Consider the following 17909-nt stretch of genomic DNA (forward strand, 5'->3'; position numbering starts at 1 on the left):
CTCTGCCAAGATTGCACACAGACAGATGGGGAAATTGTTTGGGTTATTAAATGATAGCCATGGAGTTTTAATTAAATCAATGAATGGTTCTGATAAGAACGCTGCGGAATGAACATATGGCATACTGTAAAGACAGAATGGAGGCAAATCAATTCATAACATTTTTCTGTCATTCAACTGCAGGTCCAAGTGAACTAATAGGACACATGGAGAGCACAGACCTCCGCCAGTGAGAAATAATGTGAGTATCCGCCCAGTGATTCCGATTTGCTCCAAAATTTAATGGGCTGTTCCTTGCTCCAAACTATACTCTTCCATCAAGTTGTATGAAAATCTGGCATATAGTTCTTCTGTAATTCGGCTGACAATAACACAAAAACATAACCGTCCTGGCGGATGTAATCTGTTAATTAAATACAACTGCAATGGCCAAAGACAAAGTATTATGGACACCCATGATGTTGAAATAATGAGGTAAATCATTTCGACACTTTGATTACATTAGTAGAAGTTTACTTGAATACAGTCCGAGGCTTTAACAAGGTGTAGCACATTACACATTGTATTTCATGTTCAGAACATGTGCTATATAATTACATTCAAAGAGAACTATTTTATTCTAAGTATTGGTCCAAACATCTGATCAAAGCTTGAGTTTATATCTGATAGCAACGGAGCACGCCAACTAAGACATAAAGCCATTGGCACTGTCCACTTCCACTCATTTCAAAACTATAGAAAGCAATTAAAACACAATCTCCTCACATTTGAGGAAATTACAAATCACAGTGATCTCCAAGAGTATAAGATGTGCATCCAACAAGTGTACAGCTTCCAATATGTTGCAAAAGTCTTTTTTGGCACTCTGTCGATACATATCTTTGAATATCTTTGAACTTATCGCTGCATTACAAGATGTGAATTTAAGATCTGATGAAGGCTCAACAGGCAGCTTGAATGGCAGTTCCAGCCGCGCCTCTTCTTGACCCAGATGAGTTGGAGAGGAGGCAGCTTTGGAGCTCAAACAGTTCACAGTGTAGCCAGAACCAAGAACTGGATGACAGTCAAAACAGCCACAAACCCTCTGATCTCTGAGCTTACTGTATGCTGATGCTGTACATAAAACCCAGTGATTTACACTGCCAAGCAAAATGCTAGGTGTACTTTGATGTTTTGATGAGAGTGTATTGGGGGAAGGGGTGGGTTTACGTGGATAAATTCAGTTAGGTGGCTTTGTTTAAGTGCCAGGAAAGCACCGTGGCGGGCGGCTTGGAAAACACCGCTTCCCATCAACTCAGTGGTGACTGTTTTGTTTTTGTGAGTTGCCCATCGAGAAAAAGGCAGAGCCAGACAGAGAGAACAAATCTGGATTCATCTGATTGGCATGTTCCCCCAAAACACACACAGGCACAGACAGACACACACACACACACACACACACACACACACACACACACACACACACACAAACACAAACACACACACACACTGATCGTGAAGTGTTTATGTCTTAAACCATCACTGTAGCCCACTCTGAAGTGTGTTTATGTGAAGCATGGCACAGTAACGTATGGTCCACAGCTGATTCACAAACAGTTTGGTCTCTGAGGTGCTCTTGTTATCTCTCTATACATCATCATTTAAAAAATATAGCATGTTTGTCAGTTATAACTGAATCTATTCAAGACAGCGTTTAGTTTTTCTTGGGCTTAAGATGCTAAGTAGGTTGGAGAGGATTGTGATATTTAATGTTTTTTCACCAGCACTTCAGGCGCAGCACAAGTCTACCTTCATAAATCTCATTTTTCATTTTGATTTGTTTGAGAATTCCAAGTCCAAACCAACATTTAAAGTTTTTCTCGATTGCGAACACACTAAAATTATACATAAAGCACAATTATGTTACCTGACACTCAAAGAGCAGAACATCGGCTCAAATCTCCAAAACTCTAAACACGTTTTCAGCTTTTCACTTTTATACATACAGTCTATGCTTTTCACACAATTTGCAAATCAACATGACACTTTTTGCAAACCACTGCACATGTTTCTCCACGTAAAACACAGGAATCTGACATAAAGTCACGTGTGAGCAGGTTTAAAACACTGATATTCAAAATGCCTCACACATGGATCAATGATCCAAAAACACGTTCCGTTCCGCCTGACCAAACACCTGATAGCATAATTGTTGGCTCATCAATCAGGATGTTGGCACTATAAAAAGACCATAGGTGAGTACTTTCTTACAGCAACAATGGAAGCCAACATGGAAGCAAGAGGAAGAGGAAGAGTTGGGCAGAGAGTGAGAGGAGGAGGAAGAGTAATCTCTTATGAAATGAAATGTTATCAACAATGGTTTGACGATGAGAGAGGCTGGACAGAGGGTTCAGACTAATCTAAGCCGATTTACTGTTGCCTCTGTAATCCGGACACTTAGACTTGAAAACAAGTTAGTTCCCAGTTTGTAGCTCTGCATAATTCATGATATATCAGTGCTTATATCTGTTGTGTGAAACGTATTTACTTCATTACTGTCATTGAATTGTTGGCATGTTATAACTGTACAACAATCCTGCACAATTGACTGTGGTAAACTTACTTTTATGCAACACAGACACTGACCAACCACTATATCTTTGTTGCTTATCTGAAGGACTGAGAAACAAAGAGGTGCAGGTGGAGGGCTAAGGGTTTTCAATGAGGCACAGGAAGCAGCAGTTACATACTTGGTTTTGGCAAACAATGCCATCACACTTAGAGAGATCCGAAGCATGGTAACTATGTGCTGAGATGCATGTTGCACAATGTTATTTTTTTTCAACAACTCATTTGTATTTATTGTTGGTGCAAAAGTTTGCATTTGTTAAGTGTTTATGTAGTTTTGAGTGCAGTTCTTCATTTAGCAGGAGAAATTAGGTGTTTTGCACTTTGGGTGTATGGTTTTGTGAATTGTGTTTAGTGTTCTGAGAAACTGAGCAATTTAAAAAAAAAATGGTGTTAGTAATCGAGAAAAACTGTAATGGCCTCGGTTCGTTGGTTTATGGCAGCTAATGCAGAAAATAGACTGATATGAAGAGCTTGTCTGACTGTTGGATGAAGTCATTTGGTTTTGAACAGACTGTCTAAACAAGACAGTCTGACAGCAGGCAGAGTTGCTGGCATGGGACCCTAGTCTGGGTCACACCGTACAACCCTGTAGCTCCTAGCCCTTTGTCCTCACTCAGTTCTGTTTGAGTTGGACTGGTCATGAGGGGGCAAACCTCATAATTCACCAACAGGTTTCAACCAATCAAGAAAAACAGTCGCTCTATCCTGCTGAGGAAAATCAAGTCATTACTCTTTGTTTAAACAAAATGTTTAATGGTTCCATTTACCTCTTGCCAACATGGAGCGGCAGCCAAAAAACCCTAATACATTAGAACTACACATAATTAGGGCAATTTGAAGGCTACTTGGTAAATGGAAAAGTAATTGACGATGATCGGAGACCAAGTGTGAATCTGAGTTTACCCTCATTCAGAGAAAGTATCGAAGACCATTGTTCATTTCAAAGCTTGTGCCTCTACTTGCAGATCATCAGTCTAACTGGAGGGAAGTTTAGACATTGAAGAACAGTGTGCATACAGCAGCTAAAACACTGAAAACGTTGTACTGCTGAACCACAGCAAACAGTTGGCAACAAAGGAAGGGGAGATTTACGAGAGTATTTGCAAAATGCACTTTTGCCAGTGAGCTGTACAGAGCACTGTGTGCGGGGTATAAACCTTATTTTTGATGCAACAAAGCATATTGACCCTGTTCCTTTCCTTTAGAGCGTTCTCTATCAATTAAAAAGCCCCAAAACTTTAAAATGGACAGAGATAATGTATCTCTTTATGCTGAGTTTAACATTTGAGATTGTCGAGAGAGATGTTTTTCCACACGAAGCTCAACAACAGATGGTGCTCCAGTTTTTCACAGACTAAAACTTGCAGACGAGGAAGCAGAGTGCAGACTGTTGAGAGTAGTCCCAGGAGGTGTTATTCAAGAGCATTAGCAAAGACATACACACTTGACTCTTGTTCATGTTTTGCTATTGAAAGCCCAATAGTGTTATGAATCTCTGTGACGTCCGAGACATTAACTATGGTGTAGCTAGGAAAAGACATTCCCGATCAGCACAAAATATATTATCATAGGTTGATTGTGATTCCTTTTCCAAGTGTGACTTCAGAATTTGGTTTGGCAAAAAGTTAGATTTCTTATATCTGATATTGAGAAGAAATGAATCATAATTGGATATTTTAAGACTATTTTGTTCTTACTATGAGAAGGCAGGGTGGTTTGCATGTTTGATCTAGCACTCAGGGCACACAGGCAAAGAAAATAAAATCTTGATTCAGAATTTGGTCTGTCTTAACAGCTTTGGTGTATTTTAAGAGGTGAAAGAAGTCTTTGCGGGCTGAGAATGAATGAATTATTTCTTACCAACCCATTCAATGCACCAAACCATCTGAACCACCAGTGGTCAAACCCCACTGTGGTCACACATCTAAATCCTCTGGCTTCATGCAGAACCGTGTCAGCCATTCATCATTCGCCACTGAGGTCCCTGTGTGTTTCTTTCAATAAAATCCTGAGGTCTGAACCATAGCATGCGCACCAATAAATATAATATCCAACCCCAAGGGGATTTTCATTACGCTGTTGTTGTGTCCCTCATAGCAACACGGTCATGCCATGGCATGGTGGTGAAGTTTTTGTTTGTCCGGAAATTCAAAAATAACCTGACAACAGCCTCTGTCATATTAAAACCCTAAATTGCAGCTTTTTGTGAATGTTTAATCTCCGCTAGTAAATGTTTAACTTCCACTGGCTGCTCTCACAAGTTGTTTTCTAAATGAATTTGACACTCTGAATCACATTTAATTGTTAAACTGACTGGAGCACCATTGATGTTGATGTTATTTTGGAGGAACAGCTTGATATGTCATGGACCACACTTCAAATATTTATTTCTTAAAGCGCTTGCATTTGCTTCCTGCCAATGATTGAATGTAAGAAGAAAAAGATATTTTGCCTTAGTGAGGGTGCTATGTACTACAATGACACCTTAGAGAGTTTATAAGATCAACCGTTGTCAGCCGTGCAGCACCACAAGCACACAATGAATGGGTAAAATAATATAAAAATATCTGCTCAAAAACACAAAGACATCATGTTTTCTAGTATAAATTAATTAATATAGGAAAAATGTAATCTCCTAGTGATCGGTAAATAAAAGAAAAACACAAAAGATTGATAAAAGTATGACATTTTGACCAAACATTTCTAGTAGTGACAGTACTCCAGTGTTCCAGAACTACAGAAAAGACTAGGAATAACAGGAAAACACAAAGTCACAGAAACATTTGCAGCGCTTTAACGATAAGCTCCTTTCTCCTGAAACAGGGAGGATGTGTTCTCCTCATATGAGGCTGCATAAGGCCAAACATCAGTGAACAATTAAAGCCGGTCTCTTTTTGATAACATCTCCAGTCATTATGACTTGGATAATTGTGGGTCCTGGCAGAATATTTCTTCTTGTGAAAATCTGGGTGTGTCTGAGGGCTTATCGCTCCAGCCACTGAGGCTGGATCAAATCATGCTCTCTGTGTCTGGACGGCCTTCCAGGAATCCTGCCAGTAGCAACCAGAGCCTGGGTGAAATGAATTACAGTCGGGTTGGATCGATTCAGAAAGCTTTTTTTGCTTTCTTGCCCCAGAGGATAGGGCTTATATTAGAGCAACAACTGGACCTATTGCAGAATTGGAAGCAGCAAAGGTTCCCGAGAAATGTGTTCAGCAAAGAGTATTATTTCGATGCTGCACACACAAATGAAAAGGTGAAGTTCCAATTAATTTTATATGTTTAATTTCCCTTACCGTCTGCATAAAAATAGATGCTATGAAAATTTGACCTCATCGCGGTTTATAGACACTACTTTATCAAAACATATGACTGCTGCTGTCTACTCAATCACAGGCCAACATCGGTGAACAAAACAGTTTCATTTTCATCTCTAGGGGGCCAGCAGCACTGCCAGCCTCTCTGTTTCCACCTCAGCGTGTATAAAGTGGGGGTTTCAAACTCTTATGAAATCCAGAAAGGCCTAAATCTGTCTGGAAGAAAAGCAGTGTGGTTGGAGTGGTTCAGGGGCCTGAATCAAAATGCCTGGAGACATGGTGAGCTGAGAGGCTATTCAATACTCTCCGGTTAATTGTAGTTGCTCTGATCATTCACTTAGTGGAATGCCACAAGACCGGTCAGCAGGAAGAGCCATTACAAAGTGCTGACTGAGGCTATGCCTTCGCTGGTCAGTGTCACGTGTCAGACTGCTCCGAAAGAAAGCCAAGTGGGTTTCCAATAAGAGACGTGATTGAGGGAATATATCGTTAACATTGGATTAAAATGCAATAACAACTTTACCAGAGGTTCCCAGAGAACACAAGGGTAAAATGAAGACGAAAAGAAGGAAACTTGAATTTTGACGTATAGGAAAGAAGAGAAATGTGTGGGATGTCAATGTTTGGCCCTTTTGGAGGTCTTCGCCACAGGAACCCTACATCCTAAAATCTGACTGGATTAAGTTGTTCCTTGCATGGCCATACTGCTTATTCATGCTTTCAACACCATGCCCCATATCTGGGAGTGGAGCCTGATGGATGCTCTCTCTATCTGCTCCTGGACTAGAGGCTGGAGTGCATAATGAGACAGGCGCCCCTCTTCCTCTAACTGCCCTGCAGTATTTGTCCCTCCGACAGCTGCATCTGCACAGGCTCCTTATGAGAAGGATTTGGCTTTGGATGCTGAGCCCGCTGGCACTGCGGCCCAGGGAACGTGTTTCAGATGGGGCTTTGGAGAGTGGGGATGGGGAGTGAGAAAGACATATCTGTCCCACGCTGAGTGTGGAGTTCTCTATGGTGCTTTGTTCCCTCTGGCCTAGCAGGAAGCCCAACACTCCTGGGACTCGTTTGGCTCTGTGTTTGTAGAAATAAACACACCAGCTCTTCCAGGCCTGGCTCTGTCAATATTGCTGTGTGGTAAGCTTGCTTACATTCAAAACGCCACAGCACATTTAGACACACTTATTACAAAACATATGCTACATCAATCTTGGTTGATTTACTACCAATGTACAATATATTGTGCAAAATTCAACATTTCCTCCCCTTTGTTTTAGCATGTAGTAAGGTCACCTGAGGACAGCAGGCCTCCACAGCTGAGTCTGCACTCTGTTGACCCACAGAGGTACCAAAACCGCAAAACCGTGGCAGAGGATGTCCAATCGTGCTACAGAAAGCCCTGTCCCATGTCAAACTGGAGAAAAATACCGCTCGATTTAACCTACATGTTACCAGTGTCAGGGAATAATTTGCTTAGGTATTCAACCTTTGACACAGTTCATAATTTTCTCCTCTCACTGTCTCCTTTCCCATGGCATAGGTCTACGGCCTTGGGTATTGCTGCTATCTCTTTTAAGGAGGAGCAGCTTGGGCGCATTGTTGTTGCCAGTCTGTGACAGAGCACAAGCCGCCATGAGGTTTACTGTTCAGGGACGTAGGTTCCCTGGCGCACATTCTTTTCTATGGACGAGATCAGGGTCCATAATGTTTCGTCTCACTGATGAAGAATGTTGATTATTACACTCCGAACTAGTTAAAACCTCGAGCTACAGAAGGAGTTCTTCAGAATTGGTTTGGCAACCGCTGTGTCAACTCGTGACACACCACCTGTCTCGTCAACTCTCCGGCCGAAACTCCAAATAAACCATCAGTGTTTTCCATCAAAGCTCCAACTCTCCTCGTGTCTCACTGAGTCCTGACTCTCCATTGCTACAGAAGTTTCCCCCACAACCAGTAGGATCAGTTTTTTAAATAAATTAAGAAAAGCAGTTATTAAGATCCATGATTTTGGTGGTGCCTATATTTCACATTTGAATACACGTAATATTACAATTTTACTATATATATGATATATTTTACATTTAAATTATACATGACAGAGATGTACTTACTTTTTGTTATTTGGGGGGGGGGTTTGTTGATATTATGGATTGTCAAGAATGTGATTTTCTTTTGTTTTGACCATTTGAAGAATAGCTGTTACTGCTATTATAACTAATAGAGATTCCAAATAAAGTAAATGTCACAAGGGAAAACACACCAGGGACCAAGGTCAGGGTAAAGGTACAGTTTAAAGCTTCAGAACGCAACACACACACACGTCTGTAATTCACAATTGAGAAAACCATTTAACCTGAACCTGTTCAAGTTCATTTCCAGTCTTCCCATACAGGGATACAAATCACAGCTCGAGACACTGTCATATGCCTGGTTTAGAAGCAAAATAGAGGCCTATTCAGACGAGAGCAGCACATACAACCTGTGGGAATTACCCTGCACTTCGCTCCTCTTCTCTACTTCAGCCCGGCTCCCCATCTGCAGGCCTCCTCTGTTTTGGCAGCGCCCGAAAAGGGAGACAAGAGGACGATTCTGGACACGTCCTCTTTGAGTAATACAGCAGACTGCCAGGTGGTATAGTAGGAAAACTTTCCCAGGCTGAATGTTTAGATATACATTTTAGTTTTAGTACACACATACCCTATCAAAGTGGTAAGCATCAAGAGAATTATGAGACGGAAAACTACTGTGCTGCACTTTTAATTTATTATCCTCCTATGAGAGTCTTTTTAGGCAAATTTCCATTCCCCTTTTTCTTTTTTTAAGGTCTGTTACACTTGATACCTGTAATTCATTGGTGATCAAGAAAATGGGTAATGATATTAAAACAACATTTCACCTAAGGGATTTTGACGGTGGCTCCCGTCAGCGCTGGTGGTGTGGTCTGTCTGGAGTGGGAGTGAAAGCGACCAGTGATCCATGATTAACATGGAGAACTCCCGCTATGACCACAGTTTCCTCTGAGAAATGGCTGTGTGGCTATGCGCAAAGCCTTGAGTCAACAATCCACATAACCGCCAGCCCTATTAGTCACTAGGCAAGCTGTGGGGCTGATATAAGCATAACAGTTAATGCAGAGAAAGCCGCATGCCTCACCCTCTTAAGGGTCGTTCTGCTCCATGTCACTGGGTGTTTTTGTTTTTCTTCAACATCTCAATATGTTACTGTTTGGGACCCAATTTGTAATCATCCCTGAGTTAGAGTGTGCTTTTCAACATTGCACAGGGAAAACACGTTAACAGGCTAAGACATTTATACAATAATGTATTGAAATTCATTTTTTGATTTAGTTCAAATAAAGAACCAGTGGTAATAACACTGATTAAATGTCAATAACTTAAAACTCAGGCATCTTCAGACTACCAATCCGATACCAGTGCAGTCTTTTCCCAACATTTGAATAATGTATGCATCACCACATGGAACTCAGTACAATCATTTTTACTCAGTAGCATTACGTTTTCTACATTGTACTGAGGTACCGTGTGAATGACAACATTTTCTAACACTAAAAGGTTTTGACGAAAGCCACCTTTGTTCTTTGACAGTACTTAAATAATAACTCTAAATGCAAACTCTACCCAAGACAAGACAATGCCTTCTGTCAATTGCACATTCATCATAGTGGTGTAGAAGAATGACAATATATTCCTTAGGTAACAAAGTAAAACGTTCAAAAGACTAACTGTGTGCACTCTCAGTGTACATCTCTGTTCTCAGGTAGCAGCTGCCAGCTATCCTTAGTGTGATTATGTAACAGAGACGAGAGAGAGATGACCTTTGGAGAGACGACCTGCTCGCTGCGCACACATCCTGCTCTGCCCTGCTCTGTTTCCTGCTGAGCGGACTGATGTCAGAGAACGGTGGGGGGTATAGAGTTGATACGGAGGACTCATAGGAGGTGATGAATACGTCCTCTGTGCGTTATCACAGTTCCAGCTCAGCCAGAAGTGTTCACCACTGGCCCTGACCTCCATACTGGGAGTTGACAGACCTAGCTGTGATATGCAGGATCTCGTGCTGACAGGACAAGCTCTTTCACTACTGCTGAGCACAGCGCCCACAGGAAACACTGGTTAACAGTGAAACACATTTAGACAGAGAAGGGAATTGATATATGTTGCCAGCTGCATATATGATGTACCTATTTTAAATCTAACAGGTGTAATCCTACAGAACAGCCTGCTGGGACAATTTAGACAGTTTAAATGGTCAGAGGAGGAATTGGAGGACTGGAGAAAGAAGTACAAGAAAAGTTGTATTCCCATGTCCCAGAATCCCACTGAACAGAAGGCTCCTCATATGTTTTGTCCATCCAAACAAGACTTTTATTCTAGGCTGTCAGTCATAAATGTGTTGCATTCATTCAGTACGACTATTCAGGAAGCAGTTTATTATTTAAGATAACATTTCAGGAGGCAGGTGTGCCCACACAGGACTGACAACATGGCAGCTGTGGTTGGATTTGACAGAGCGGAATTCCCTCTGAATGTGTTGGACAGATCTGTCACGGTGAAAATGACTTTGCTTTCTGTCTGAAGGTTTATTATGAGAAAACTGCAAATGAATGACTCTAAAGGAAGATGCTAGCTTAGCTTCAAGCCTGGAAAGGATACTGTTAAGCTATCAAAATGTGTTATCTAGAGATGTTATTGGTCAATTGTATCTAGCAATTTGATTGCCCCATTGAATTTAGTCATTTGATTGGCCCATATGATCGAGTCATTTGATTGGTTAATTGCATCAAGTCCTTTATATTGGCCCTTTGAAACAAGTCATTTGATTAGTCGATTGAATCGAGCCATTTGTTTGCCAAATTTAATTTAGTCATTTGATTGGCCAATTTGGATCGAGTCATGTGACTGGCCCATTGGATTGAGCCATTTGAATGGCCCTTTATATTTGGCCAATGTCAAATAACCTATGGGAAGTCGGCCATTTTACATTCAATTTTGTTTTGGGGGTCACAGCAATGCAATGCAGCATCAGGCAGCGTCTCCCCCACGCCACAGACAGACATGAATGTGAGAGGACTCATTCATTGCGGTTTGCAGCTTCAATTAACCTTAGTTTTGATCCATTTCTCTCTATAAGTCTCATTCCTTCTCCACTCTATTTCTTGTTCTTGGCGCCACTTGATAGGCTGGGTCAGTAACAGGGTGCTGCTGACATAACAAGCCAAGTCTGCTCCAAGAAAGACATATATAGTACCTCACACCTTCTCTAGTAGGGAGAAAGTACTGGCTTAGTGTTTCATGTGCAGGCTGGCCTTTGCTCCCTCAGCATAGTTGGGACAAGACCAACATGAGCTATCTGTCAGTTGTCCTGGCTTCTTTTCTCACTCGTAATTGAGCCTTGGCACTGATGTTGTCTCTATCTGAACCTCACTCTCCGTGACCTCACATTGCTCGTGCTTTCCTGACTTTGGACGCAGTGGAACATCAGCCTGATATTTGAAACCAAGACTTGCATCCACCACTTTTCCAGGGGGGAACCTGTCCCACCCCTAAAAGATCATTCTTGACTGGGAGAATGCAGAACATTTGCAGCAGTTCACAAGGCTTGGGCTCTACATGTGAATTATAAAAGTACTGAAATAAGAAGTAAGTAAAGTATTCCAATTCAAATGTACTAATGTGTAAAGGAAGACTTTTTTATATTTCGGCAGAAGCTTTAAGTCTGTCCTGCAGATTTCAGAAAACATGTTTGTTGAAAGAACTAATAAGTAGATTAGTCTGAGCTGCGTGCTTGAATGTTTTGCACTTCACCAGAGGGAAATGATCCATCTTGAACTCAACAGCACCTCTTAGTCAACTTCTGCAGAAACATGAAAAACGGACACAGTCATAGTAGGGGTATTCGTGACTCAGGCAAACTGTCTGCCTCTTAATGTTGAACCTGCAGCCTTGTCTCTTGCGATTTGTCCCAGACCTGTGACTCAGGACGCAAAAATGTCCTGTGAGTCAAGAACAAAGACAACATATGCACAGCAACTGTGCAGTCCTCAAAGGGCTTGTATTGATTAGAAGATTTACTACAACTCTAAGATAATCGTTTCGGGAAGGAGGATGTACAAAAAGTATTTTATGAACCATCTGCCAAAACATTTAGTAGTTTTATTGAGCTACCACAAACATGTGGAGGGCTCAGCCAGCATTGTTCATAACACCAGCAAAAGCACAAAATGACACAAGACCCTCACAAATAGCACAAGAAGCACCATAAGTGTCAGATGTAATTGAGAATGTTTAAGTGGTTTGGTAAAGAGAAAGTACCCAAATGACAAACTGGCTAAAAAGTGAATGAGGACCCCAGGGCCCAAACAAATTGTGGCACTTTAACCGACTGTGAGTGGATAAGAAAAGCTCCGGGCGAGAATCCCAAATGGAGCATAATTTGACAAGATAAGTCTAAACCTGTAAGCAATAAAGACCTGTCAAAATTCTTCCCGGAAACAATTATTTCCTTTCAGCACCCTCCATCATGAATATACTTCTTGCCAGGGTTATGCAATGAATCAAACAAAAATGTTATTTCCAACAAGATTGGAATTACTGGAATTAAAACAGTCAGACGTTCAAGCCAAGAAACGATTAGGCCCGTCTGATTAGTAGTTCTTTGGAGGGTTTGCTGAATGCACTAAAAGAGGCCTTCATCCAAGCAATTATTAGTTGGATACATTATAGTCACCGTTATTCCAACAAATCAAAGAACAAAGTCAAAGCCTAAAGAAAATATAATCTCCCAGCTCTATTTTCACAGCAAATAGCACGGGCAATACTCCTGCCTGGTAAATCGTGTAATATTTTCCTACATTTCACAGATTTACCTTAATGCTTTCTCAAGCATGGCAGCAAGTGGCAGTAAATGCTGACTTGCTTTACTCGCTATTTGTTTTACTTATAGTGTATCAAAGATTTAACTTCTAAACCCATTCATCTGGTTTTAATTTATTGCAAAGATAAATACAACCAGCGCTGAACAGCAGTGTAATGAACTACTGTTTGTTGAAGGGTGTTTGATCATTTCTTATAGCGCAGTGTACCATTTGTTTTTCTATGATCCTGCCTGTGTGACAGTATTGGTGGCTTGAAAAAATATCTCTCAGTGAAAAGCCACAGAATAATAAATTCACCAATTAAATAAAAAATATTGTATACTCAAATGAAGTCTGACTTCAGACAACAAAAGTCTGGTTTCTCTGTCTGCAGGGTTGACATTGTAAATAAGGAGATACAAAACCTGCTTATGTAAGTTCTATTCTCTGTTACATTATCACGCAAAATTGTGCCATTGACCAATTGCAAATTATCCTGGTAGTATTGACGTTTGATCAAAGATTCAGAAGAAATGATCAAACTATTTTTTACTGCTCCATAAACAGGAATGGTTTAGTGAAAGCTTTAATACAATAATTGATGGTATTAATTTTTAACAAATTGTGTGAACTAATTTTCCCATTAATGACCAAACTTACTATCTGTCCGACAGTTAAAGCTAGCATTAGTTAGTTACTTGGGAAGCTACTTGGCTATGACATCTTTTTGTTACCCTTTACAATATATGTTTATTAAATGAAATCATCTAGAAATCTATTGTGTCTGAATGGCTACCCTCAATTTGTGAAACTCCTTCTAAATGGTTAAGGTTAGGCATTGACCACACACTAGTGTAATAGATGTTTGTTCATCAATTACACTAGTTCACCAACTATCCTAGTGTAACCGGGCCATAATTAAAAGTCGATGGAAGACCAAAACATATTATTGGTTATTTTTTGACCGGTCCTTCTGCGGCAAAGCTATGAGACTCTTCCCGGCTATTATAAGAAGCGTTAGGCAGCACAGCTGCATCACTTACACAGGCGGTCTGGTGGTCTGGACCTTTGTGGTATCGATGGCCTGCCTTTCTGGCGGCCTTCTCTGCGGTTGGTCTCTCTGGAAAGGGTTGGTCCCGGGTTGAACGCGCCTCAGGGCTCCTCCATCACGGATGTACACCTGCTCTGGAGCCACCTCCTCACAGCGGGGCCCCTGGAAGCCTGAGCGACACACGCAGGTCTGTGGCCGGCTACAGGAGCCACGGTTCTGGCAGGGGGGCTGGCAGTCAGCTGAAGAGAGAGCACAGATGGAGATCAAGTTTTCAGCAGGTCATGTTAGAGCATGTGCCCTCCTTGTATGAAGGAGCAGCAGCAGAAAGACTTTCCCTGATCTCAACACCGGGGCTCACTTTAAATTGATTCAATCAAGGGGCCATTAGTTTCACTTCACAAGCTTCTCTGTCCCTTTCCTTCAGCAGAGGGCCTGAAGGGGCTGTCATGTTCAATTTCTCTTGAGTTTTTAACTGCCCTGTTTAGTCTAAATGTATATGATCACTTACATTAAATCCTTATCCAATTTCTGGCTGAGGTAAAGCCTATACTTCAGGTCCATGGCTCAGTTAAGTGCCGCCAGCATTTCTATACAAAGTGAGTTCCTTAAAATATCTTTCGTCACTGATCTAGAATCCAGTGAGGGCTTTCACTGTAACACAGGAAGCTTAAAAAGCCAATGAAAGTAAGAGGCCATAAAAACATGAGCGAATGGGAAAAAACTCAACGTCAACTGTAAATAGCTGACACTTCATCCACTAAATGCCTGTGTCTTTTATTTGAAAAACAAACAAAACCTGTAGGGGCTTACTGTACTTTAAGAGGAATGCGTGCATAACATTATCAATAGTCTCCAAGCTTACGGTCTTAAGAACATTTCATGGTCATGGAAAAATAATCTGTGTCACTCTACCAGCCCACCCCCGCATCACACTCCAGATACTGAAAAACCCTGCGGCACGCAGAGCAAAGTAAACAGCCTCTTGATCTTGTGACACAAATGTATGGTGTGGACGGCACTTGAGGATTTATGACATTATCCTCAAACAGTAAATCAGGCCACTGGTCGGTGGTGGTTAAAGCAAACAGCGGCGCTCTGTCAACAGGGCTGAGGAATGCTATTGACACAGATGCTGTGGACACTGACAAATCGCATGCAGGAACGCTGCCACCGCTCTTGGCAGGGACGAGTGCTGGCAGTCGAAAAAAAGGGCCGCACTGGTGGCGAACAGCGCATTACCTGCTGTGAGTTTCCTGTTGTTGCCACTCTGCTCAGACTCAAGGGGATAATTTATGTTTTAAAGTGAAGGCACTCTGGACCCTAAAAATGTCTGTTCTTGGTGACATGAGCTTTAAAGTGACACAAGGGAAATGACAAAGAGGGCCACATCAGGCTCTACAGTACATTTGAGTTGTCTTAGATGATGCACACTTATTGAAAGACCACTGCATTAAGCATCATCAGCATGTGGTACAGTGAGAAAAACTAACACATTGGAGATTAAATATCAAACCACCCTCTTCTTTTTTTTGGTTGACCAGATTTTATTTAGAAACCAATTCACTAGAATATTTTTGATTTAACTACTATGAGGAAAATATAGCCCCTTTTTTGATTAAGCATACACATTTAAAGAGATGTGGTTGTGGATATATATAACTTGGAATGTGATCCGAATTTTCCATCATGGGATAAATTAGGAATTGCCTGGGCTCTGTTTGGCAAGGAGTTATATCAATCATCTAACTAAAGTACGTGCTGGCTGGCTGCCACCGCCTCGTCCGGAGTCTGTTTAACCTCAAGTTTGGGGATGAAGAGGTGGATCCAATAGTCCAAAGATTCCAGTGACATTATGCCGCAGGGGGAGAACTAGGTAATGTGTGAGACTGTGTTCTTCAAATAAACCATCTGAATTAATATGAGAAACAGTGCAGGTAAGAAAATAATCCAATGAATGGCTGGCTGATGATGGGATATGTGTTTAATTCTGCAACATGTGGCTCGTTTTCAGCCATGGGACACACAGAAATGACACCAGACAAACATGTCGCCTGTGCTGACAGTAAAGTGGACAGGTCAGTGACTCTGGGCCAGACATGTGCCTCACATGAAGCCTGTTGCCCGGCCGCAGCGTATCCTGCCACTGCCTGTCTGTGTTGTCTCTGGGCCCTGCCTCTGGGCTGTTGAACACATTGTCGCAGTAATTGCTGTCATGCAGATTTGTCTTGCACATCATTAAAACTAATTGGCTCACATTCCATCCATTTTACAAATATGTGCAGCAATTATTGCTTTGCGAGAGTAATAATAAAATGGGAATCCATCGGAAATAAAAGAAAATAAATGGCAAACATTCCTGGCATTGCCACTTCACCCTCAATTATAACTAAGACGGACTGGCCAAGTTTTGCAAGACTGTGTTGAGATCCAGTCATCTGAAAAGCGGAGACTGTATTTGGCAGCTTTGAACCCTCCAAACAAACATGCTGATCCAGGACAATCTGTATGAAACACATTATTAATGCGGACACAGCACTTTCTTTCCCCTAAAAATATATCTTCAACTTTACATTTAGGTGGGTCTGAGGTCTTTTCTCCCTTCAGTCCTGAAACCTAAGCTACATAAGGATATTTTAAGGAGGCCTAAAGAAAACGCCTGACGGCCATGGCCATCTTTCTGCAAATAGTGTTCACTTCGGAGTAAAGGGATCACTTCTGTAAGAATATAAACCTTAAAAAGGTATTTCTGTTGTCAAAGTTTGAGGCAAATGCACAGTAATTCTGTAGGTATATTAAAGTAACCGTAGGGTCTTTATAGAGCTAAGCATGGTTCAAATTTCTCTAGTGGGCTACAGTTACCTGTTATAAGCTTAGGAATGCATGTGCATGTCTATATTAGGAAAATTACCATTCTCGCTCCCCCCATTCACTGGACTCTAATTTCCAACTAAGAACTTGTTTCCAGTTCATTACAACCCGCCAGAGATTCACCGTTCCCCACTCTGTGACTCAGAGTACCACAACCCATCAAATCTTTACACTTATTTCATTCAGCAAGGGGCCATTTAACACTAATATCCGACACAACTCAAACATGTAGAGAAATCTCCTCACTTTACGCAGGTCAACAGTGCTACCAGAGGTAATTTGATCTTTTTTGAAAATAATATTGATAATGAAAGCATAATCGCCAGAATCTTGGGAAGGACTCTCTCCAGGCTGAGCGCATTACGCGCCATTATGAGATTTAGAGGCTGGGAACTGCTCCAGAGATTAGAATTTAGTAGAATACGACAAAAGGCTTGACTAAAGGCCCTTTCAACGCTTTAATTAAAGAGAGGAAGTTAGAAAATATCAATGAAAGTAAAAATGACAGTTGCCGCAAATTACCTAGAACTGTCTGTTTCAGTGTAGCCGTTTCTGGTTTGATTCTAGGAGATACGATAAAATAACAGTGTTAAATCTATAGAAAGAATGGTGTATACATGTGGATGCAATGTTGGTCAAGAATGTTAAGCCTCAGCGATGTATGAATGGGTGAATGATAAAGTATAAAGGTGAAGAATGAAGTATGTAAAGCTCTTTGAGGCGTCTCGAAGACTGGATAAGGAGCTAAAGTACAGTCCATTTACCAATTGAATTAGGTCCTAGGATTTGCTCTAAATTTAAAGCAACTGTATAGACAATTGTAAAACTCTTGTCACTGAAACCTAGTCTGTTCAACATCCTGCGATGACAGCAAGAGCCTCTTTTTAGGAGTTACCACTGAACCTGACAGATCTCATGAAATAGGTCAAGTGTTGAGGATTGTTGGAGGCAGCGGAGGTAAGCAAGCTTAAGATTTGCCGCTCATCCGGACTAGCTATCCGCTAAGGGAGTAAGAATTGGTCTATTGAGCAGTTAATACAATTGCCTCTCAATGCTAATCATTTCAAGTGAGTGTTAATCTCTTTACAGCATGTGATTTCCACATGGTTGGCATTGCAAATGCTATCACTTCAGGCTTGCCAAACGCTAACTTAACCAAACTGTTACTGTAACTCTAAAGTTCTCTATC

The 17909-nt window shown here is 41.3% G+C and overlaps 2 protein-coding genes across 2 annotated transcripts in view; one reads left to right on the forward strand and one right to left on the reverse strand.

Moving 5' to 3' along the window:
• The window catches only part of LOC104963667 (calcium/calmodulin-dependent protein kinase kinase 1-like), a 366751-nt gene that overhangs the window by 165937 nt on the left and 182905 nt on the right, over positions 1-17909 (forward strand). The window lies entirely within an intron of this gene.
• LOC104963642 (latent-transforming growth factor beta-binding protein 2) overlaps positions 1-17909 on the reverse strand; it is a 94004-nt gene that overhangs the window by 66071 nt on the left and 10024 nt on the right. The window contains exon 3 of the mRNA XM_010792256.1: positions 13845-14091. Coding sequence (XP_010790558.1) covers positions 13845-14091 — 247 coding nt within the window. The remainder of the gene's footprint in view (positions 1-13844; positions 14092-17909) is intronic.

Source organism: Notothenia coriiceps, unplaced genomic scaffold (genome assembly GCF_000735185.1).
Source record: "Notothenia coriiceps isolate Sejong01 unplaced genomic scaffold, NC01 NC01_scaffold00036396, whole genome shotgun sequence".
Classification (NCBI taxonomy): domain Eukaryota; kingdom Metazoa; phylum Chordata; class Actinopteri; order Perciformes; family Nototheniidae; genus Notothenia; species Notothenia coriiceps.